Source organism: Pristiophorus japonicus, chromosome 9, assembly GCF_044704955.1.
Source record: "Pristiophorus japonicus isolate sPriJap1 chromosome 9, sPriJap1.hap1, whole genome shotgun sequence".
NCBI classification, from domain to species: Eukaryota; Metazoa; Chordata; class Chondrichthyes; family Pristiophoridae; genus Pristiophorus; species Pristiophorus japonicus.
In genome coordinates, this window is record NC_091985.1 from 21,728,090 (window position 1) to 21,752,102 (window position 24,013).

Below are 24,013 nucleotides of genomic sequence, written 5' to 3' on the forward strand. Positions count from 1 at the left end.
CGAGGCCCCGCCCAAACACTCGAACAACTCATCAATGAGCACCCCCTTCCCCCCACCCGCTTTCTGACATTCCGAAATCCGGAAATATCCGAACCTGGGTTCCGGATTCGGGGCGCTGCACCTGTACACGACATCTACTGGTTCCCCTTTATCCACCCTGCTCGTTACATCCTCAAATGATTTCCCTTTCATAAAACCATGCTGACTCTGCTCGACTGCAATATGATTTTCTAAATGTCCTGCTATTACTTCCTTAATAATGGACTCCAGCATTTTCCCAACGACAGATGTTAGGCTAACTGATCTAAAGTTTCCTGCTTTCTGTCTCCCTCCTTTCTTAAAAAGAGGCGTTACATTTGCGGTTTTCCAATCCGCTGGGACCTCTCCAGAATCCAGTGAATTTTGGTAGGTTACAATCAATGCATCCACTCTCTCTGTAGCCACTTTTTTTAAGACCCTAGGATGCAGGCCATCAGATCCAGGGGACTTGTCCACCTTTGGTCCCATTAGTTTGCTTAATACTTTTTCTCTAGTGATAGTGATTGTTTTAAGTTCCCCCCTCCCAATAGCCATTATTTGATGCTTTTAGTGTCTTCTACCATGAAGACTAAACTAAGAACCTGCATATATGTTTTGGATATTTTCAAAATGTTTCCACAGAAAGGATTTGGAAACAGAGTTACTTTTAATTGGGGTTACAAAAGCAAAGAATATGTGTAAAGTTTAGCGGAAAAAAGGCACCTAGACAAAAGGTAGTTAATATACTCTTTTATTTAGTATAGTCAAGACAGAGATTGATAGATTTTTGTATACTCAGGGAACCAAGGTATATGCGAATAGTGCAGGAAGGTGGACTTGAGGTAGAAGATCAGCCACGATGTTAGTGAATGGTGGAGCAGGCTTGAAGAGCTAAATGGCCTACTCCTGCTCCTATTTCTTATGTCCTTATGCGAACGAAAGTTGTTTCCGCTAAAACTGGAAACGATAAGTAATTTGTTAACTTATCTCAGAACTCAATAAACATCTCATACCTATTTTCTTGGAAAGCCCTAAGAGAGTATCTGGCAGTCGTTCCCTGCTAGCTGTGAACGGAGCAGGATGAAAAGAGACACAGAAACAGAGGCACAGGCAGGCAGTCAGGTCCAGCTAAGCCGAAGTAAGTAGCGGGTTTTTTTTAAGGGGAAAGGGTGGGGGAATGGGACTAGCTGAAGTACTCGTGCAGAGAGCCGGCATGTGCTCGATGGGTCGAATGGCCTCCTTCTGTGCTGTAACCATTCTTTGATTCTAGTTTATGATTCTATAAACAGAAATCTGCAAGGGGATACTTATTCCATGCTGAGAAGGAGAATGCAGGAGTGTGGTGAAAAGTTATTTAGTTGAAGTCAAGTATGTGTCGTGTGTTTATTATTTTGTACTATTACAAAAAGACAGTGTGCTGTTTGTGCCAAGTAAATCTGAACATAACTGTTACTCTGCGCATTCACTCGCTGTGAACTCAATATGCCTCTGGACTTGTTTCACTAAGCGTTTCCTCAGCCCATCTTCAAAGAGATTGAAGAAGCACGGATGTAAAAGACAGGAATATCCAGCTCAGATCACAGGGGAACACTACACCCTACACCCTAGGTCACATTATTGTACAGTTAGATATTGGACAGTACGGGCTCAGCCTCGAAACAAAAGATGCTCAGGCCACTGATGAGAGTGACTAGCACTTCCTCAGGACATCGCAAAATGGATTCGCTTATTTAAAACAAATGGGTTACTTTTGAAGTGCCAGCATTATTGTTATGTAGGTAAACATTGCAGCCAGTCAAGATCACATAAGCAGCAATTGAATGAATGAACAGATAATCTATTTTTGGTGGTGTTAATTGAGGAAGGAATATTGGCCAGTATTGTGTTCCGAACACAGATGAGGCTGCACACAGGGAGGTTAAAGTAACAGTGACCTCAGCGTTTAATAAGACACTCCAGAGTGAGAACATTTACATTTTGTTGCTGCCGCCTGCTCTCTACCTGATCATGCAGGTTGGGGTGAACCAGCGAGAGTCTGGTTTTAAGTGTCCTTTTCACGAGTAGCTCAGTCGGGGACACCCCTATGAGTGAGTGGGGTCATCTTGCGGTAGCTGAGCAGTACTCGGGACAGGCGGGTTTGGAGTGAGCCTTCTGTGACTCGTTTGAGGCTCTGTTTGATGGTTTGTACTGCCCGCTCTGCCTGCCCATTGGAGGCTGGTGTAAACGGGGCCGAGGTGACATGTTTGATCCCATTGCAGGTCATGAATTCTTTAAATTCGGCACTGGTGAAACATGGCCCGTTGTCACTGACCAATATGTCAGGCAGTTCGTGGGTGGCAAACATGGCCCTCAGGCTTTCAATGGTGGCGGTGGCGGTGCTTCCCGACATTATTTCACATTCAATCCATTTTGAAAAAGCATCCACCACCACTAGGAACATTTTACCGAGAAACGGGCCCGCATAGTCGACATGGATCCTCGACCATGGTCTGTACACAAGACTCTAAGTCAGAGTCGATACCGGGCCACCACACGTGGGATCTGGCTATCGCTTTCATCATTACTATATCCGGGTGTGTGCTGTGGAGATCCGAGATGAACGTCTCCCTGCTCTTTTTTGGTAGCACTACGCGGTTACCCTACAACAGGCAGTCTGCCTGAATGGACAGCTCGTCCTTTCGCTGCTGGAACAGCTTGATTGGCTCTTGCATTTCAACGGGGATGCTGGCCCAGCTCCCATGCAGTACACAGTTTTTTACTAGGGACAGCAGAGGATCTTGGCTGGTTCAAGTCCTAATCTGGCGGGCCGTGACAGGTGATTTATCATTTTCAAACGTTTCCATGATCAACAAATATGGGGGCTGCACCACCATCAACAAGTTTGCAGGCTGCGCCATTTCCACCCCCGTGGTGGGCAATGGGAGCCGACTGAGAGCATCCGCACAGTTCTTGGTGCCTGGCTTGTGGCGGATGGTATAGTTATACGCTGATAGCGCGAGTGCCCACCTTTGTATGCGGGCTGAGGCATTAGTATTTATTCCCTTATTTTCAGCGAACAGGGATGTGAGGGGCTTGTGATCGGTTTCCAGCTCAAATTTGAGGCCAAACAGGTACTGATGCATTTTCTTTACCCCAAACACACACGCTAATGCCTCTTTCTCAATCATGCTGTAGGCCCTCTCGGCCTTAGACAAGCTCCTGGAAGCATAGGCCACAGATTGCAACTTCCCCGCAACGTTAGCTTGTTGTAATAAACACCTGACTCCATACGACAACGCGTCACATGCTCGCACAAGTCTTTTACACGGGTTATACAAGACAAGCAGCTTGTTGGAGCATAAAATGGCTTTCTCAAAAGCAATTACTTGTTTTTTTTCCCCATATCCAGTTCTCACCTTTGCGCAATTACACATGTAGGGGCTCTAAAAGGGTGCTTAACCCCGGTAGGAAATTACCAAAATAGTTGAGGAGTCCCAGGAACGACCACAGCTCCGTGACGTTCTGTGGCCTGGGCGCGTTCCTGATAGCTTCTGTCTTGCCGTCTGTGGGCCGAATGCCGTCCGCCGTGATCTTTCTCCCCAAAAACTCCACTTCTGTTGCCATGAAGAGGCATTTCGACCTCTTCAGCCGCAGCCCTACGCGATCCAGTCGCTGGAGGACCTCCTCCAGGTTTTGTAGGTGTTCAGCAATGTCCCGACCCGTGACCAATATGTCGTCGTGAATTACCACCGTGTGTGGTACTGACTTGAGTAGGCTCACCATGTTTCTCTGGAAAATCGCTGCAGCCGACCGAATTCCAAACTGGCATCTGTTGTAGATGCACAGTCCCTTGTGCGTGTTGATTCAGGTGAGGCCCTTCAAAGACTCCTCCAGCTCCTGCGTCATGTAGGCCGAAGTTAGGTCGAGCTTGGTGAACGTCTTGCCTCCTGCCAGCGTCGCAAATAGATCGTCTGCCTTAGGTAGCGGGTATTGGTCCTGTAGCGAGAAATGATTAATAGTTACTTTATAGCCGCAAATCCTGACCGTGCCACCACTTTTGAGTACTGGAACAATCGGGCTGGCCCACTTGCTGAATTCCACTGGGGAGATGATGCCCTCGCATTGCAGCCTGTCCAGCTCAATTTCCACTCTCTCCCTCATCATGTGAGGTACTGTTCGTGCCTTGTGGTAAATGGGTCGTGCCTCTGGGACCAAGTGGATCCGCACCTTCGCCCCGGAAAAGTTTCCAATGCCTGGCTCAAAAAGGGAAGGAAATTTGTTCAGAACCTGGGTATATGAGGCCTCATCGACATGTGATAGTGCTCGGATGTCACCCCAATTCCAGCGGATTTTGCCCAGCCAGCTCCTTCCAAGTACTGTGGGGCCATCGCCCAGGACAATCCAGAGTGGCAGTTCGTGCACTGTGCCCTCATAGATGATCTTGACCATGGCGCTGCCCAGGACAGTGAAAAGCTCTTTGGTGTACGTTCTCAGTTTCGTGTGGATGGGGCTCAGGGCTGGTTTGAATGTCTTGTTGCACCACAGTCTCTCAAACATCTTTTTACTCATGATGGATTGGCTAGCGCCAGTGTCCAGTTCCATGGCTACGGGTAAGCCATTCAATTTTACGTTTAGCATTATAGGTGGACATTTCGTCGAAAATGTGTGCACCCCGTGTACTTCAGCATCTGCCTCCTCTCTCTGAGGCTCGAAATTGCTTTGATCCACCATGGACCAATCTTCCTCTGCCATGTGATGGTTAGCAGGTTTTGCAGAGCTTGCAGCTCGTTTGCAAGCTCGTTGGAGGTGCCCCATTGTTCCCCAGCTCTTGCAAACATACCCTTTGAAGCGGCATGAATAGGCTGAATGGAAGCCTCCACAATGCCAACAAGGTGTGAATTGCCTTGCATTCATTCTTTGTTGGGGACTCTGAGTGATCTGGGTCACCTGAGACCTGCTGGCAGCTGCAGACGCGTGGGTTCTGCCCTGTACATTTCTGCTCGCAAACACAGTTCCAGTTAATTTATAAGCATTGCTAGCACTTGTGTGCTGAGAGATTTGTTTGGTGTTATCACTGGTGGACATAAATACCTGTGCTATCGCAATGGCCTTACTGAGGGTCGGTGTCTCTACAGTCAAAAGTTTTCGTAGGATGATCTCGTGGCCAATGCCCAGTACAAAAAAGTCTCTGAGCATTTACTCCAGGTAACCATCAAACTCACATTGTCCTGCAAGTCGCCTTAGCTCGGCGACGCAGCTCGCCACTTCCTGACCTTCAGATCGCTGGCACGTGTAGAACCGATACCTCGCCATCAGCACGCTCTCCCTAGGGTTAAGATGCTCCCGAACCAGTGTACACAGCTCCTCATACGACTTACCTGTGGGTTTCACCGGAGCCAGAAGATTCTTCATGAGGCTGCAGGTCGATGCCCCGCAGACTGTGAGGAGGACCGCTCTCCTTTTTGCAGCGCTTCCTTCTCCGTCCTGCTCGTTGGCTACAAAGTACTGGTCCAGCCGTTCGACATAGGCTTCCCAGTCCTCACCCTCCTGAGAACTTCTCCAGGATGCCCACAGTTTGCTGAATCTTTGCGTTGGATTCGTATTCTCGTCGCCAGTTATTGTGTTCCTAACACAGATGAGACTGCACACAGGGAGGTTAAAGTAACAGTGACCTCAGTCTTTAATAAGACACTCCAAAGTGAGGAACAGGCCTTCGGGGCCGGCTTATATACAGTGCTCCCAAGGGATGCTGGGATCCCTTGGAACTTCAGGGAATGAGCTCCCTGGTGGCAGGACATGGGAGTGCATGCTTTACAGATACACAACAGCCAGGACACCGGCAGAATTACTTGCTCTTCTTCAGATAGCGCCATGAGATATTTTATGCCCAATTGAGCAGGTAGACAGGGCCTCAGCTTATTATAAAAACAGAATTCTGTGGTTGCTGGAAATCTGGAATAAAAACAGAAAATCCTGGATATACTCAGCAGGTCAGGTAGCATCTGTGGAGAAAGAAACAGGGTTAACGTTTCAGGTCAATGATCTTTCTCAGAACTGGAAAAAGTTAGAGATATAGCAGAATTTAAGCAAGTGTAGGGGCAGGGAAAGGGATGAGGGGTGGAAAGAACTCTATTCCATTCTCACAGTTTCTCCGTCTCTGTCACATCTGTTCTGATGACGTCATTTTCCATACTAGTGCTTCCGATATGTCTTCCTTTTTCCTCAACCGAGGATTCCCTTCTACCGTGGTTGATGGCCATCAACCGTGTCCGTTTCATTTCCTGCATTTCTGCTCTCACCCCTTCCCCTTCCTCCCAGAACCACGATAGGGTTCCCCTTGTCCTCACCTTTCACCAGGGCCTCAAACGCTCCTTTCAGGTGAAACAGCGATTTACTTGTACCTCTTGCAACTTAGTATACTGTATTCGCTGCTCACGAAGTGGTCTCCTCTACACTGGGGAAACCAAATGCCAATTGGGTGACCACTTTGCAGAACATCTCCATTCAGTCTGTAAGCGTGACCCTAAGCTTCCGGTCGCCTGTCACTTTAATTCTCTATTCCTCTTACACTGTTCCAATGAAGCTCAACGCAAGCTCAAGGAACAGCACCTCATCTTTCGTTTAAGCTCTTTACAGCCTTCTAGACTCAACATTGAGTTCAACAATTTCAGGCCATAACCTCTGTTACTGATTCTGCCATTCCCATTTACATCTCATCTAGACTCATCTTTTGTTTCTTTAGTTGTCCCATGACCAACTCCTTTTGCTTTGTACAATCATACCTTTTGTCATTTAATTACTCTTGTCTTTCACCCTATCATAGACTTTCCCTTTTGTTCTTTCCTCCTCTCCCCCGCCCTTGCACTTGCTTAAAATCTGTTACATCTCTAACTTTTTCCAGTTCTCACAACCTGAAACGTTAACTGTTTCTCTCTTCACAGATGCTGCCTGACCTGCTGAGTACTTCCAGCATTTTCAATTTTTACCTCAGTTTGCCTGAAAAGGGATATAGACAGGCTAAGTGAATGGGCAAAAAATTGGCAAATGGAGTATAATGTGGGAAAATGTGAGGTTATCCACTTTGACAGAAAAAATAGAAAAGCAAATTACTATTTAAATGGAGAAAAATTGCAAAGTGCTGCAGTACAGAGGGACCTGGGGGAACTTGTGCATGAAACACAAAAAGTTAGCATGCAGGTACAACAAGTGATCAGGAAGGCAAATGGAATGTTGGCCTTTATCGCAAGGGGGATAGAGTATAAAAGTAAAGATGTTCTGCAAAAATGTACAGGGTATTGATGAGGCCACACCTGGAGTACTACGTGCATCTCCGTATTTAAGGAAAGATATACTTGCATTGGGGCTGTTCAGAGAAGGTTCACTAGGTTGATTCTGGAGATGAGGGGGTTGACTTATGAAAATAGGTTGGGTAGGTTTGGCCTATACTCATTGGAGTTCAGAAAGGTGAGAGGTGATCTTATCGAAACATATAAGATAATGAGGGGGCTCGACAAGGTGGATGCAGGGAGGATATTTCCACTCATAGGAGAAACTAGAACTAAGGGGCAGAGTCTCAGAATAAGGGGCCGCCCATTTAAAACTGAGGTGAGAAGGAATTTCTTCTCTCAGAGGGTTGTAAATCTGTGGAATTCTCTGCCCCAGAGCGCTGTGGAGGCTGGATCATTGAATATATTTAAGGCGGAGATAGACAGATTTTTGAGCGATAAGGGAGTAAAGGGTTATGGGGTGCGGGCAGGGAAGTAGAGCTGAGTCCATGATCAGATCAGCCATGATCTTATTAAATGGCGGAGCAGGCTCGAGGGACCAAATGGCCTACTCCTGCTCCTATTTCTTATGTTCATTCTTATGTTTATTATCTGATGTTAAAAACAGCACCTGTGACAATGCAGTACTCACTCAACTCTTCGATACTCTGCCTTTGACGAGAGTGTTCTCGACTCCATCGCGCAGCATGCAACCCACCACCACCTCAGTGAAACCCCAATCCCGCATGAGGTAGGCAAAGCTCAAGAACAACAAGGCTACGGGAGCGGATGGAATCCCTGCTGAGGCACTAAAGTATGGCAGAGAGACTCTGTTGGTATGTATACATGACCTCATCTCACTCATCTGGAGGGAGGAGAGCATGCCGGGAGATCTCAGAGTTGCAGTGATCGTGAACATCTTTAATAAAGGGGACAAGTCCGACAGCGGCAACTACAGAGGAATCTCCCTGCTATCAGCCACTGGGAAAGTTGTCGCTAGAGTCCTCCTCAACCGTCTTCTCCCTGTGGCCGAGGAGCTCCTCCTGGAGTCACAGTGTGGATTTCGTCCCCTTTGGGGCACAACTGACATGATCTTTGCAGAGCGACAGCTGCAGGAAAAATGCAGGGAGCAGCACCAGCCTTCTTCGATCTTACAAAGCCTTTGACACTGTCAACCGCAAGGGTCTATGGAACGTCCTCATCTGTTTTGGATGCGCCCAAAAGTTCGCCAACATCCTCCGCCTGCTCCATGATCCTTACCAACGGATCCATTATAGACCCAATCCATGTCCGGACCAGGGTCAAATAGGGCTGCGTCGTCGCCCGTAGCCTCTTACATAGAAACATAGAAAATAGGTGCAGGAGCCCTTCGAGCCTGCACCACCATTCAATATGATCATGGCATGCTGATCATGCAACTTCAGTACCCAATTCCTGCTTTTGTCCCCTATCTTCCTCGCTGCCATGCTCCACCTCACACTCAACAAGCTCCCCACTGGAGTGGAACTATACGACAGAACCAGTGGGAAGCTGTTCAACCTTTGCCGTCTCCAGGCCAGGTCCAATACCACTCCAACCTTTGTCGTCGAGCTACAGTACGCAGACAATGCCTGCGTCTGCGCACATTCAGAGACTGAACTCCAGGACATAGTCGACATATTTACTGAGGCATTCGAAAGCCTGGGCCTTACACTAAACATCCGTAAGACAAAGGTCCTCCACCAGCCTGTCCTCGCCGCACAGCACTGCCCCCCTGTCATCAAGATCTATGGCACGGCCCTGGACAATGTGGACCATTTCCCATACCTCGGGAGCCTCTTATCAGCAAAAGCAGACATTGATGAGGAGATTCAACACCGCCTCCAGTGCACCAGCGCTGCCTTCGGCCGCCTGAGGAAAAGAGTGTTCGAAGACCAGGCTCTTAAATCTACCACTAAGCTCATGGTCTACAGGGCTGTAATAATACCCTCCCTCCTGTATGGCTCAGAGACATGGACCATGTATAGTAGACACCTCAAGTCGCTGGAGAAATACCACCAACGATTCCTCCGCAAGATCCCACAAATTCCCTGGGAGGACAGACGCACCAACCTTAGTGTCCTCGACCAGGCCAACATCTCCAGCATTGAAGCATTGACCTCACTTGATTAGCTCCGCTGGGCAGGCCACATTGTCCGCATGCCAGACACAAGACTCCCAAAGCAAGCGCTCTATTCAGAACTCCTTCATGGCAAACGAGCCAAAGGTGGACAGAGGAAACGTTACAAGGACTCCCTCAAAGCCTCCCTGATAAAGTGCAACATCCCCACCGACACCTGGGAGTCCCTGGCCAAAGACCACCCTAAGTGGAGGAAGTGCATCTGGGAGGACACTGAGCGCCTCGAGTCTCATCGCCGAGTGCATGCAGAAAACAAGCACAGGCAGCAGAAAGAACGTGCGGCAAACCTGTCCCATCCTCCCTTACCCACAATGACTGTCTGTCCCACCTGTGGCAGGGACTGTGGCTCTCGTATTGGACTGTTCAGCCACCTAAGAACTCATTCTAAGAGTGGAAGCAAATCTTCCTCGATTCCGAGGGACTGCCTATGATGTCTCCCTCAGTGCTGCATTGGAGTGCCAGTCTCACAAGCAGCATCATTGCTAATCCTACAAAAGAACATAAGAAATAAGAGCAGGAGTAGACCATACGGCCCCTCGAGCCTGCTCCGCCATTCAATACGATCATGGCTGATCCGATCATGGACTCAGGTCCACCTCCCTGCCCGCTCACCATAACCCCTTATCCCCTTATCGTTTAAGAAACTGTCTATTTCGGTCTTAAATTTATTCAACGTCCCAGCTTCCACAGTTCTCTGAGGCAATGAGTTCCACAGATCCACAACCCTCTGAGAGAAGAAATTTCTCCTCATCTCAGTTTTAAATGGGCGGCCCCTTATTCTAAGATTTTGCCCTCTAGTTCTAGTCTCCCCTCTCAGTGGAAACATCCTCTCTGCATCCACCTTGTCAAGCCCCCTCATAATCTTATAAGTTTCGAAAAGATCACTTCTCATTCTTTTGAATTCCAATTGAGTAGAGGTCAAACCTACTCAACCTTTCCTCATAAGACAACCCCTCATCTCCGGAATCAACCTTGTGAACATAAGAACATAAGAACTTAAGAAATAGGAACAGGAGTAGGCCATACGGCCCCTCGAGCCTGCTCCGCCATTCAATACGATCATGGCTGATCTGATCATGGACTCAGTTCCACTTCCCCGCCCGCTCCCCATAACCCCTTATCCCATTATCGTTTAAGAAACTCTCTATTTCTGTCTTAAATTTATTCAATGTCCCAGCTTCCACAGCTCTCTGAGGCAGCGAATTCCACAGATTTACAACCCTCTGAGAGAAGAAATTTCTCCTCATCTCTGTTTTAAATGGGCAGCCCCTTATTCTAAGATCATGCCCTCTAGTTCTAGTAATCCTCTATTGAAAGCATTGACTCTTACTGCTGTACCTTGACCAAGTAGCCATTCCTCATTTGATGCAAGTTGGCTATTGCATCATGGGGAGGAGCATCATGTCCATAACGTATTCTCTTATCACCTGACATCCACATATGCAGACTTTGAAGCAGGAATCACTGAATAACAATCAGAAGTCGGTGATTTTCGCTTCCCTATCTACTATGATCAATTGTCTGTCTGTCAAGTAAGACTTCTCACAGTTAGAATTCAAATTGAGCTCCTAGAATCTGGTGAGAACTTGCTGGAGAACTACCTGAACAATCCTTTCAACAAGTACCTCTCGTACGTTAGTCATCTAGATATGGTTTGTTGTGGTGTTACCAAATCTCTGAAAGAGGCTGAGGATGCTGGCTGTTAAGCAAAGACCAAAGGCTATCATGTTGTAGTGGTAGCTGCAACCAAGAAAAACGAGCCTCAGATACTTTGGATGGCATTGACAGTTCACAATGTGAAAATAGGCCTCCTTGAGAGTGATTGGATCGGTGTCTGAAGATCTAGGATTAAGCATATCCTCTCATAACATGTTCTGCTCCTGCTAAAATTGCCCCATCGCTGCAGAAAACAGAAGACTAGCTCAGCCAGTTAAGAGAAATCCTGGGGATTCTGTACAAAAGCAGAAAGGGTAACCCAAGCTGATACTTAAGACGTAAGCATCTGAGGTCATCCACTCCCATAATGATTGTCAAGTGATCACTCATCCAGATCCTGAGTGTGATGGACTTCTAGGGCTCACTCCTGGGAAAGTGACGCATTGGGCCTGATCTCATTGGGTATCTGTGACAAGAACGCCAAAGTCTGGTTCAGAACAATGGGCCACATGATGATGCATTGCGCAAAAGCCTCTGGTAAAATCACAAAGGGGCTGCAGCTGTGGGCCCTCTCCAGACTGATAGATGGGGCAGTTGGTTCCACTGTGGGATGCACTTTCCTTTGATGCCAATCCAGGAATAACTTGAAGGTACTGTAATTGGCTTTTATTTCCCTCCAACAGTTCCTCCACTTTCCTACCATAAAGCGGTTTGCCATTAAAGAGCATTTTTAACAGCTGCTGCTCACAGTAGGGAAAATCAAAGATATATTCTGATTTGAGCAATGTCCCTAGACGAAACTGGCTCTAAAAATCCAAATGCACGCTACCAGTTCATCGGGTGTGTCTACATATCTTGTTTGTCAGACATGATTTACTTTCCATAAATCAATGCTGACTTGTTCATGCTCTTGTGAGACAACTCTTCTTGAATTGCATCCCTTATTATGCTCTGCAATACTATTCCCACAAATAAAGCAAAGCTAATTTATCCTGCAGTGCTGCTTTGATCTTAAATGGGAATTACAACAGAGTGGCACAGAGACACAGCATATTGGAACTTTGATGTGCTACATGATGGATTGGTACAGCATAGGTTTGGAGCCATAAGTCCCCACATGTCGCTATACAAAGGAAATGAGGGAAAGTACTTCTACAAAGGAAAAGAGGGTACATCAATACAGGCCAGGCTCATGCAACTCCACTGGCACACCGTGGCAGCAGTGTGTACTCTCTACAGGATGCACTGCAGCAAGTCGATAAGACTTCTTTAGTAGCACCTCCCAAATGTGCAACCTCCATCACCTCGAAGGATAAAGCCAGCACCCGCAGTCCCTGCTGTTAATCCTTCACAAAGCAGCTCTTTCCAGACATCAGTTGCAGGCGCATACTACAGCAGCAAACTATTTCTGTCACTTAAAACTGCAAAGATTTTTTGACCAGTTAGAAAAGTGGCCCACTAAACAAACCACGCAACTAACCTCTCTTTCAGGATGCTTTTACAATACTAAAGCAAGTCACGACATCTAATGACCAACACATGACTACAAGAAAGAAATAAAATAGTTCTCATATTTCACCAAAATAATAGTTTTGTTATGCATTTTACATTGCTCAGTTGACAGAAAATAAATATTTGTACATTGTATCAGTAAATAAATACTCTGCTGCAGAAATTGTGGATACCTGTAGTAGCTTTTCTATACTTGCTTACCAATTGATCCATTCATTCAGGAAGTACAATGAAAATGGATTACCTTGGGTGCAGAGGAGCTGAATGCTAAATTAATGACAGTTTCTGTATGTCCCGATAACTTGTGGATGAAGTTACTGGAGCCAAGTTCAAACAGATAGGCCTGTAAAGAGCAGCAATAGGAATGGGTAAACACTACTGAATCAGACATTGGCACTGCACATATACTTACAATTTCATTTTTTATTAAAAAAAAGCTTCTTTTGTTCCATTAACTGTTTTAAATCAATGAGGTCCCTTGTTATTGTTAAGGGGCTACTTCTGGTAAATGGTTTTATTAAATTTGTTTCTCCCTTTTATTCATCCAAACCATACCACCCATAGAAATATGCCTCTAATTATTATAGCACTTTGATTCTACAAGGTAGAAATGACCTTCGCTGATGTTATTGTACAAATATTTAACATGCTCAAGTGACCTTCCTCTCTCCACTATTTTAACAGTGGTTTTAACTCATTTATTTTAATACCTCCATTAAAATAGTGGTGATGAATTTGCTGCATGTTTTAAGCATTGGTACAGTAACATTACCCATGGCAAATGTTATTATTATATATAGTCTACATTCACAGATATTTCAATTAAACAAAGTTAGTGTTGGTGACAGGAATGATTCTAAATATGCTCAGAATTCAAAGAAAAATCATTGTCATACAATGGCCAGATCTTCCTGCTTCACCAGCCTGCCATTTTACATGCATTCACTTTATTGGGCAGAAAACTGAGGGCCGGTGGTGGGCAAATCTGGCCGAATAGTCTTATTTTCTGACTCATGCACCAAATAACAGGTTGGACAAATATTTCTGATGAATGTGAGTAAAAATGAGTATGGGGAAATGAAAGAGAAAGCAGTGATGAAGGAAGTTAATCATTCAGTAGGAGGTAATTCGATGGAGTGATCTATGGACTCACTGGGTGTGGTGGGGCAGGCGGGGGAGGGGGGAGTGGGGTATGGGAGGGTTGGTGTGTGCTGGAGGGAGGGCAGCTGGGGTGGGATCAGGCGACACGTCCGCCCAACCTGACTACTTGTAGGACAGGATTTCCTGCTGTTCCCCCAATAGCCATTTAAAGTATGAATGCTCCTCTTTAAGGACTGTCCCTCTACATCTTGCTGCCTTTCCTTGCTCTTACCACCCATCCCCAGTTTCTCATCCCAGCATTCCCTATCTCAGGGCTTTGGTATGTGCCTCATTGGGTCTTCTGTCTCTTACCATATTCTCCTCCGTTTCCTAGTGGGCAAGTCCAAACTGGGGCCTGGATGTAAATTACAGCATTGCACAAACATCCCGCCTGTAGTGATTCAAGCCTTATCTGCATCAGTGCTATCAAAGTCACAGCAAACAAAATAATGCTGAATAAAAAGTATTAGACTTGTGAGATAAATCAAATAAGTGACTTTGTTGCAGTGCTTTTTATGGATAATTAAACCTCGAAAAACAGGATATAATAAATCATGTGCCATTGGGCATGTAGCTGATGTCATTCATTTATTTACTTTTCAGAAAACTCTTCATGCGCTCCACGTAAAGTTGCTTAGAAATGGTACTAACATTTTTTTTTACTGTTAATCTGGGTTGCAGAAGTAATATGATTAATTAAGTATTTTACTCCATGACTTCAGATTTTTTTTTAGACAAATAGTTCATTTATTAAACTGTCCACTTCTCAGAAAAGAATGTTGTAATGAAAAGTTTATGACAAAAAAAAAGCACTGAATTTGTCGGCTCGACTACATGATGAACAGAAATGTGCTTTTAGACATAGAACACATTTTTGATTCATTAAATCAACATTATTGCCATTAAAAAATCCGTCGTCATGAAAGGCAGTATATAAATGTATTTTCTTTGGGCTCAATTTTCCCCAGTGATTTGCGCCGTTTTTTTTGAGCAGGCTGCTTTTTCTGGCCTAACTTAAAAATCCAGTTTCCCCAAGCAATTTGCACCAGCGTAACTCCATTAGTTACGTTTTTTTTAGGTACTTTTTTTTCCATCCAAAGAGGGCGTAAACAGCCACCAACGCCAATTCTGGCCATTTAGTGAACTTTGGCGAGCTGATAGTTACTCCATTTCTGCTTAGGCCAGCGTATGTGGCCTCTCGAGAAAACCCTTGCAGAGAGTAAAAGAAATCGGCACAGTTAAGTAAATCGGAGGCCATTCGGCCTGGGCTAGGGGCGAGAAGCGGAGGCCACAGCAAACCGGGAAGGCATGCACTCGGGAGCCACAGCGGACCAGGAAGGCACACATTCGGGGGCCACAGCGGACCGGGAAGGCACGCACTCGGGAGCCACAGCGGACCGTGAAGGCACGCACTCGGGAGCCACAGCGGACCGGGAAGGCACGCACTCGGGAGCCACAGCGGACCAGGAAGGCACAAACTCGGGGGCCACAGCGGACCGGGAAGGCACGCACTCGGGAGCCACAGCGGACCGGGAAGGTACGCACTCGGGAGCCACAGTGGACCAGGAAGGCACGCACTCGGGAGCCACAGCGGACCGGGAAGGCACGCACTCGGGAGCCACAGCGGACCGGGAAGGCACGCACTCGGAAGCCACAGCGGACCAGGAAGGCACAAACTCGGGGGCCACAGCGGACCGGGAAGGCACGCACTCGGGAGCCACAGCGGACCGGGAAGGCACGCACTCGGGAGCCACAGCGGACCAGGAAGGCACACACTCGGGAGCCACAGCGGACCAGGAAGGCACACACTCGGAGACCGGAGAGGGTCGTAGACAGCCGATGCCCAGGGAGGGGAAGGGGGGAGGGAGAGAGAGGTCACAAGACTCAAGGGGGTGGGGGGGGGTGAGGCGGAAGAGAGGAGAGGACACAAGACCCTTGGGTGTGGTCCATCCATACAGTCCTTGGGGAGGTGGGGGGCAGAGAGAATTGCGAACCTGTGCTGCCTGCTCTCCTGCCGTTTTGAGCTTCTTTGAAAGTTTAAATTTAATTATGTATCATCATCATCGGCAGTCCCTGGAATCGAGCAAGACTTGCTTCCACTCCTGAAGTGAGTTCTTTGGTGGTGAACAGTCCAATATGAGAGCCACAGACTCTGTCACAGGTGGGACAGACCGTTGTTGAGGGAAGGGTTGGGTGGGATTGGTTTGCCGCAATCTCCTTCCGCTGCCTGCGCTTGATTTATGTATGCTCTCGGTGTTGAGACTTGAAGTGCTCAACGCCCTCCCGGATGCACTTCCTCCACTTAGGGCAATCTTTGGCCAGGAACTCCCAGGTGTCAGTGGTGATGTCGCACTTTATCAGGGAGGCTTTGAGGGTGTCCTTGTAATGTTTCCTCTGCCCACTTTGACTCATTTGCCGTGAAGGAGCTCCGCATAGAGCACGTGCTTTGGGAGTCTCGTGTCTGGCATGCCCAACGAAGCTGATCAAGTGTGGTCAGTGCTTCAATGCTGGGGATGTTAGCCTGGACGAGGACACTGATGTTGGTGCGCCTGTCCTGCCAGGGGATCTTGCGGAGACACCGTTGGTGATATTTCTCCAGTGACTTGAGGTATCTTCTATACATGGTCAACGTCTCTGAGCCATACAGAAGGGCGGGTATTAATACAGCCCTGTAGACCATGAGCTTGGTGGTAGAGTTGAGGGCCTGATCTTCGAACATTTTTTTCCTCAGGCGACCAAAGGCTGCACTGGAGGTGGTGTTGAAGCTCTGCATCAATGTCTGCTTTTGTTGACAAGAGGCTCCCGAGGTATGGGAAATGGTCCACGTTGTCGAGGGCCGCGCCGTGGATCTTGATGACTGGGGGGCAGTGCTGTGCGGCGAGGACAGGCTGGTGGAGGACCTTTGTCTTACGGATGTTTAGCATAAGATTCATGCTTTCATATGCTTCAGTAAATACATCAACTATATCCTGGAGTTCAGCCTCAGAATATGCGCAGACGCAGGTGTCATCCGCGTACTGAAACTCAACGAAAGAGGTTGGGTTGATCTTGGACCTGGCCTGTAGGCGGCATAGGTTAAACAGCTTCCCACTGGTTCTGTAGTTTAGTTCCACTCCAGCGGGGAGCTTGTTGACTGTGAGGAAGATTGAGAAGAGGGTTAGGGTGATGACACATCCCTGTTTGACCCCGGTCTGGATGTGGATTGGGTCTATAATGGATCCGTTGGTAAGGATCCCAGCCTGCATGTCGTCGTGGAGCAGGCGAAGGATGTTGACAAACTTTTGGGGGCATCCGTAACAGAGGAGGACGCTCCATAGACCCTGGCGGTTGACAGTGTCAAAGGCCTTTGTAAGGTCGAAGCAGGCCATGTATAAGGGCTGACGCTGCTCCCTGCAATTTTCCTGCAACTGTCGCGCTGCAAAGATCATGTCCGTTGTGCCCCGTAGGGGACGAAATCCACACTATGACTCCAGGAGGAGCTCCTCGGCCATAGGGAGAAGACGGTTGAGGGGAACTCTAGCGACAACTTTTCCAGTGGCTGATAGCAGGGAGATTCCCCTGTTGTTGCCCCCTTTTTTAAAGATGGTCGCGATCATCTCTGAGATCTTCCGGCATGCTCTCCTCCCTCCAGATGAGAGAGATGAGGTCATGTATCTGCGCCAACAGCGCCTCTCCACCATACTTTAGCGCCTCAGCAGGGATTCCATCCGCTCCCGTAGCCTTGTTGTTCTTGAGCTGTTTGATGGCTTTTCCCACCTCGTGCAACGTTGGGGTTTCACTGAGGTGGTGGTAGGTCGCATGCTGCGGGATCGAGTCAAAGGCAGAGTCTCGATTGAGGAGATCTTCAAAGTGCTACTTCCAGTGGGCCCTGACAGCCTCAGTGTCCTTGATGAGTGTTTCCCCGTTCTTGGCTAGCAGTGGGGTGGGGCCTTGAGAGTTGGGACCGTAGGTGGCCTTGACTGCGATGAAGAATCCTCGCATATTGTGGGTGTCGGCCAGTTGTTGTATCTCCTGTGCTTTCTCCATCCATCACCTGTTCTTTAAGTCCTGGATTTTTTGTTGGACCTTAGCCTGGAGCCGTCTGTAATGTTGCTTTGTTGCTCCCGAGTTTGGTTGTTGCTTGAGGCTCAGAAATGCTCTGCGCTTGCGATCTATTAGTTCTTCGATCTCCTGATCATTTTCATCAAACCAGTCCTGGTGTTTTCTGGTTGAGTGACCAAGTGTCTCTTCACAGGCACTGGTTATGGAGGCCTGGAGGGCAGACCAAGCACTATGGGCATTCAGCATCTCAGAGTCATCAAGGCACGCCAGGTTAGCTGTGAGGCACTGGCTGTATAGGGCTCTCTTAGCTGGGTCTTTAAGTGCCCCGGCATTGACTTTTTTGCGGCACTGCTTCTGCTATCCCCTCTGCTTTGGGGCTATGTTAATGTCGATGATGGATCGGATTAGGCAGTGGTCCGTCCAGCAGTCGTCAGCTCCTGTCATGGCGCAAGTGATGCGCACATCCTTGCGATCCCTGGCTCAGACGATGACACAGTCGAGCAGGTGCCAGTGTTTGGAGCGAGGGTGTTGCCACGATGCCTTGTATTTGTCCCTCTGGTGGAACAGGGTATTGGTGATGAGGAATTCATGTTCTAGACATTTTGTCAGGAATAGGGTACCGCTGGAGTTGGCTTTCCCGACCCCCTCTCTGCCAATCACGCCTCCACAGAGGGCTGTGCCTTTGCCAATCCTGAAGTTGAATCACCTAGGAGGATCAATTTGTCGCCCACGCGGATGCCGGACAGGGATATTTCGAGGTTGGAATAAAAAACCCTCTTTGGTCTCATCCATTGCATCGAGTGTTGGGGCGTACGCACTGATGACTGTGGTGCATTGGTTCCGGGAGAGGGTGTGTCGGAGAGTCCTGAGGCGTTCATTAACTCCGCAGGGGGAGTCTTTGAGGCGAAGCCGGCTCTGTGAAGGCGGCATTCTTCTTCTGGTCTTTCTTTCCAGAAAAAGGTGTAACCTCCACCTTGTTCCTTGAGCTAGCCTTCTCCTGCCCACCGGGTCTCGCTTAGGGCAGCGATGTCGATGTCAAAGCGTCTAAGTTCCCGGGCAACTATGGTGGTGCGGCGTTCCGGCCTGTTGCTGTTGGAGTTGTCGATGAGGGTCCTGACGTTCCAGGTCCCGAACTTCATGTTGACGAAGTGGAAGATGCCTGTGCGTGAGTTCTTTTAACGTGGGGTGGCCGCTGCACACTGGCAACCACACAGGCTTAGCTGAGCAAAGTCTTGGTCCAGTCGCAAGGGGGTCCAAGACACCTGGAGACCAGGCACTGCTCTTTGAGCCTAATTGCCGACGGCGAGATGTTGGCTGCAAGCTCGGCGCCGAGTAGCGCCCTTGATGGTAGGTGACCCGCGGCTTGGTTGGGGGCAGGCATTAGGAAGGTCAGCTGTCCGCTGAAGTTCTGAGGGATGTTTTAAAAGTTTCTTCCAAAGTTTTCCAAAGTTATTTAAAAGTTTCTCCAGAGGTTTCAAAAGAAAAATTCTCCAAGTTATTTAAAAGTTTAAACATTTTCCCAAATTGTTTAAAAAGTTTCTCAAGTTGATTCAAAGTTTAAAAGTAAACTAAAATTAAATTAAAAGTCTAAAATGTACATCAGTAGTAGGCTACTCCCCCGGCAGTGCTCCATGGGTGCTCCTTCATCCTCCTCCTGAGTATGTGGGCAATACTGACAATGCCATACCTTGTGCAAGCATTCTGCATCATGGTGCTACGTAGGAGACAATTGGTTAGAACTCATCGCATCAGGAACATCAGAGCCTGTAGGCTGCTGGCAGGAGGCCTTACCCACCTCGGGTATAGCGTTCGTACCTGCACCTGAGTGATGCAGACTGTGTCAGAAGGCTGCGTTTCTGCAAAGAAGTTGTCCGTGAGATCTATGAGTTGTTGAGACCAGACCTGCAGCCCGGAAGCGTCAGAAGGACTGCTTTGTCAGTTGAAGTGAAAGTTACAGCTGCACTTTCATTCTATGCCTCCTGATCGTTTCAAGCTACAACTGGGGATGTGTGTGCCATCTCTCAGCATGCAACACATGTCTCCATTCACCAGGTCACGGCTGCACTGTACACGCGTAGGAATGACTACATCAAGTTCCGCATGACCGCCGAAGCAATCCATGACAGGGCTGTGGGCTTCTCAAGGAGTGCTGGTTTCCCAAAGGTACAGGGCTGCATTGATTATACCCACATCGCCTTCCGAGCATCTTTGGAGGATTCCGAGATGTACAGGAATAGAAAAGGCTTCCACTCAATTAATGTGCAGCTCGTGTGTGACGACATGCATCGCATCATGTCAGTCGATGCAAGATACTCTGGCAGCATCCATGATGCGTTCATCCTACACGACAGCGTTATATCTGCCATGCTTGAGCAGCAGCCAGAGGACAGAGCTGGTTACTGGGAGACAAAGGGTACGGCATCGCCACCTGGCTCATGACGCCCCTACGCATAACCCGGACGGAAGCTGACTGTCAATACAATATGTTCACATTGCAACATGCAGCATCATTGAGAGGACATTGGCATATTGAAACAGCGCTTCCGATGCCTGGACCATTCCGGAGGCTATTTGCTGTACTCCCCTGAGATTGTCGGTCAGTTCACTGTTGTGTGCTGCACGCTGCATAACTTAGCCATCACGAGGCAGCAGCACCTGTTACTGGAAGACCCACCTGTGGTGAGAGTGGCTGATGATAATGACGTGGAAGATGCAGGTGACAAGCAGGAGGAGGAGGATGATGATGAGGATGAGGAAGACATGCAAGTGCCTGAGGCCGGAGCACGACGGCGGAGGAGGGCAGGCCATCGTACTCCTTTAACGATTGCTCGAGCCTTGCGCCAGCAGCTCATCTGTGAACGCTTTACTGATGCCTGAGGGCTCAGCGACAACTATTCTACATGGACATGTTTATTGTTTGGAGCTGTTCCGTAATGTTGTGTTGTGTTAATGGAACATGATTCAGTTTTAATGTAAAATATATTTTATTCAAAAGTTTACAATGTACTTAACTTAATAAAATTATTCTTGTATCAAACTTTACTTTAATATAACTCTTTAAGATCACTTAAAAACGTTACGATCACTTATAAACTTGTAATTTTACATAACTTACAAAAAACTTTTAATTTGAGAACAGTAACAATAATAACATTATCAACAACAGCATCTCACATCCGCCTTAGTGTAAGACCGACCGCCCGCTGCGCTTGATCTTGGACTGTCCACCACCCCTGCCCACAGGTGGTGGCGCAGTGATTTTGGGCTTGGTACCAAGCTTATTCCTTCTAACATCTCGGGTACTGAGCACCTCTTGACGGTGGGGACGTCAGCGTCAGGCAGCAAGTTGGAGGGCCCGGCTTGGGGCTCTTCAGAGGCTGGTGTGGGGATTGCAGTGGGAGTGGCAGTTGATTCTGTCAATGGGCACGGGGTCTGGGCGTGTTCCCTTATTGCAGCAGCTAACTCCAACATGCCGTCCCTCATGCACCCAGATAGTGTCTCAGCGGCCTGCAACATTCCCTCCCTAATGGCCAGTGATGTGGTTTGCACTACCTCTGACATTCCCTCCCTCATGGCCAGTGACATGGTTTGCAATACCTCTGACATTCCCTCCCTCATGGCCACTATTCCCTCACTGATGGTCCCGGATATCGTTCCCATTTCTCATGAGAGTGTTGTTACTTCTCCCGACAGTCTTGCTACCTTATCACTCACCCCACTGATGGTGTTCAGGAGTGATCGGGTAAGGCTCTCCGCACTCAATGACATCATCTGAACCACATCTGTTACATCCTGCATCTCAGGAGATCATGGTCGAGCTCTCCTTCCCCTCACCCTGGGTCTGCCTCACTACACCCCAACAATGGAACCCGTAGCCTGGGACGATGGGGCCCTGGGTGTGCATTGCTGTACCCCACGACTGGGACCGCAGCCTCGGAAGGTGCGAAACCATGGAAAATCCCACCAGCACTCAAACCACTAGCCACAGGAGGGGCTGACAACTCCATGAGCGGCACCTCCTCCATATTCAGTACAACAGGGGGAGCTTCATCCAGCTCCATCCCCTCCCCCTCCCCCCCATGTTCTTGGTCTAGAGGGTGGGATTGGAAGATGTTCTCCTCTTCAGGCTCGTCCGCTTCTGAATCTTTTTCTGCATCTTCAAGTTCTGCAAGATATAACAGAAGTCAAATGGTTAGCAGCAGAGGAGGGGGGCAGAATGGGTGGCATGAGTAGGCTCACACATAGCAGGCCAGGCAGCAGGTTGATTTGAAGGGTCATGATGAATTTGCAGGACTTACCCTCTCCCCTGAGTGTGGGCCCAGCTTGTGCAGTACTGATTGTTTTTCTCCAGGCAGGACCATCAAAGCAGTGACCCTTTCTTCCAAGGGTGTCAGTGGGTGCAGATTTGCCGGGCCTCCTCCTGTTCGAGTTCTTTCCCTTTTGTTGTGGACCACTTTCCTCTGCAAAGATGAGAATACAACTTTTTAGAGAGGGTGTCTTTCTGCTGGGTGGGACATATACAGCTGGTCACATTTACAATTGCATTGAATAAATGAAAATATTACTTACACTAACTACTTGACCAAGGTCCTGTCATTTCTTTTTACACTTCCAGATCTCTTGGTGTTCACCACTATGCAGTAATCTTCTGCAACTTGGTTCCAGCGTTTCTTCATTTCTTTTGGTGGAGCTTTTATGTGACCTCTGCTGGTATCCAGCACCTTGCATCTGTTCTCAATCACAGTAACTAGTGTCTCCATTTCTTCCAGCAAGAAATTCTTGGTCCTTGGTCCGCGTTGCATCTTGCACTGCTGCAGCTGCTATCAGACACACACAGCACCTTTTCAAATGCTCTTACACACAGCATTCCTTCTGCATGCAGCTGCGATTTTTCAACACTCCTTCTGGCACACACACAACCTGCTCTTTAAAAATAGCCGATTACCAACTCGGAGCTCTCCTGCGCATGTGCGGCGATTTCAGCAACGTCAAGAACGCAAGTTTTTTTTCCCACGCATGCGCAGAAGGCCCTGCTGCATTTTTGGGCGCAGACAGCAAGTTCCACCCCCCGAGGCGACTGGCCACGCTGTGCGGCTCCGGATTACAGTAGAAACATCGGGGAAAGTTTGGACATGTTTTTCTGGCGCATTTCTGGACCTAAATAAGCAGCGTAACTCTGGCTATACACCAGAAAACAGGCTTGGGGAAAATTGAGCCCATTCTTTCTAGATGCAGTCTGTCACGGACCGAGCAAAGTTGCATGATTTTGTTTGAGGACTAAACTACAGTCATAACTATTCATGAAAACTTCCCTGATGCTCCTTACAGAATCTCAACTGGAAAGATCATGGCTAATCACTCTTTATCACAGCTTAAACCCAAGCCTGTAGCCCTTTGTTAATACATTGTGCTAGTCTCAATGGAAACTCCCAAAGTTTTGAATATGTGTAAATCTTTGATTTTGTACTTGAGGGGGGCTTCGACATTAACCCACTCCGCCTAGCGGGAACAGTGCGGTGGGGGGAGTGGAGCTTTTAAAATGGAGCATCCTACATTACCATAAACGTTCCCCGTAAACTGCAATGCCTCCTGCTTGACCTGCCTCCCCCAATGCGCGGCCCATTCAAATTTTTGTGCAAGTGCGGTATCTACATTGGAAAAGCCTGCGCGGGGCCTTGCAGATGACTGTGGCTGCCCGGCCACACAGCTTAGCGGGAACATTGCTTACTACCCTATTCCTTCTGGAATCCTGCCGGCAACCATCTTAAGTGGTCACTGCAGTTAGATGGTTGAAGCATCCGAAGCAAGCAGGTGCTTCACGAATCAATGGAAAGCGGGGTCCTATTATGCCAAAGGGACTCCTATTTGTAGTTTTACCCGGGGTAGAGTGGTGAAGCTTTCCCACCAGGTGAAGGCAGAGCAACAGCTGTCAGGAAGGACGACGAGGCCCTCAAAGATTAAGTGAAGAACTTTTCTTTTTGGGGTCAAGAGGAGCAAGAGTGCCCACTGGGCCCCACAAGGAAAGATGCAGCCTTCCCTGCCCCGCTGGAGCTGACTGGCAGCATGCAGCTTAGGCCTCCCAAATTAAAATACCTCAGGCCTTAAATTTAGATCTTGAAACCCATTGGGGTTTAAAATCTACCCCAGGAAGTAGAAAAGCACGAAACAACAACAACTTGTATGAATGTCCGCTGTGCCTCAGTCGGTGGCACCCTCAACTCAATCAGAAGATCCACTCCAGGGA

General features: G+C 48.1%; 1 protein-coding gene across 8 annotated transcripts in view; it reads right to left on the reverse strand.

Moving 5' to 3' along the window:
* Positions 1 to 24,013, reverse strand: part of wdr27 (WD repeat domain 27) — an 838,472-nt gene that overhangs the window by 276,409 nt on the left and 538,050 nt on the right. For 7 of the 8 annotated variants that reach the window (XM_070889135.1, XM_070889136.1, XM_070889139.1 and 4 more), the window contains one exon: positions 12,833 to 12,931. The exons of the other annotated variant lie outside the window; for it this stretch is intronic. In XM_070889135.1, coding sequence (XP_070745236.1) covers positions 12,833 to 12,931 — 99 coding nt within the window. The remainder of the gene's footprint in view (positions 1 to 12,832; positions 12,932 to 24,013) is intronic. 8 annotated transcript variants of the gene reach the window in all.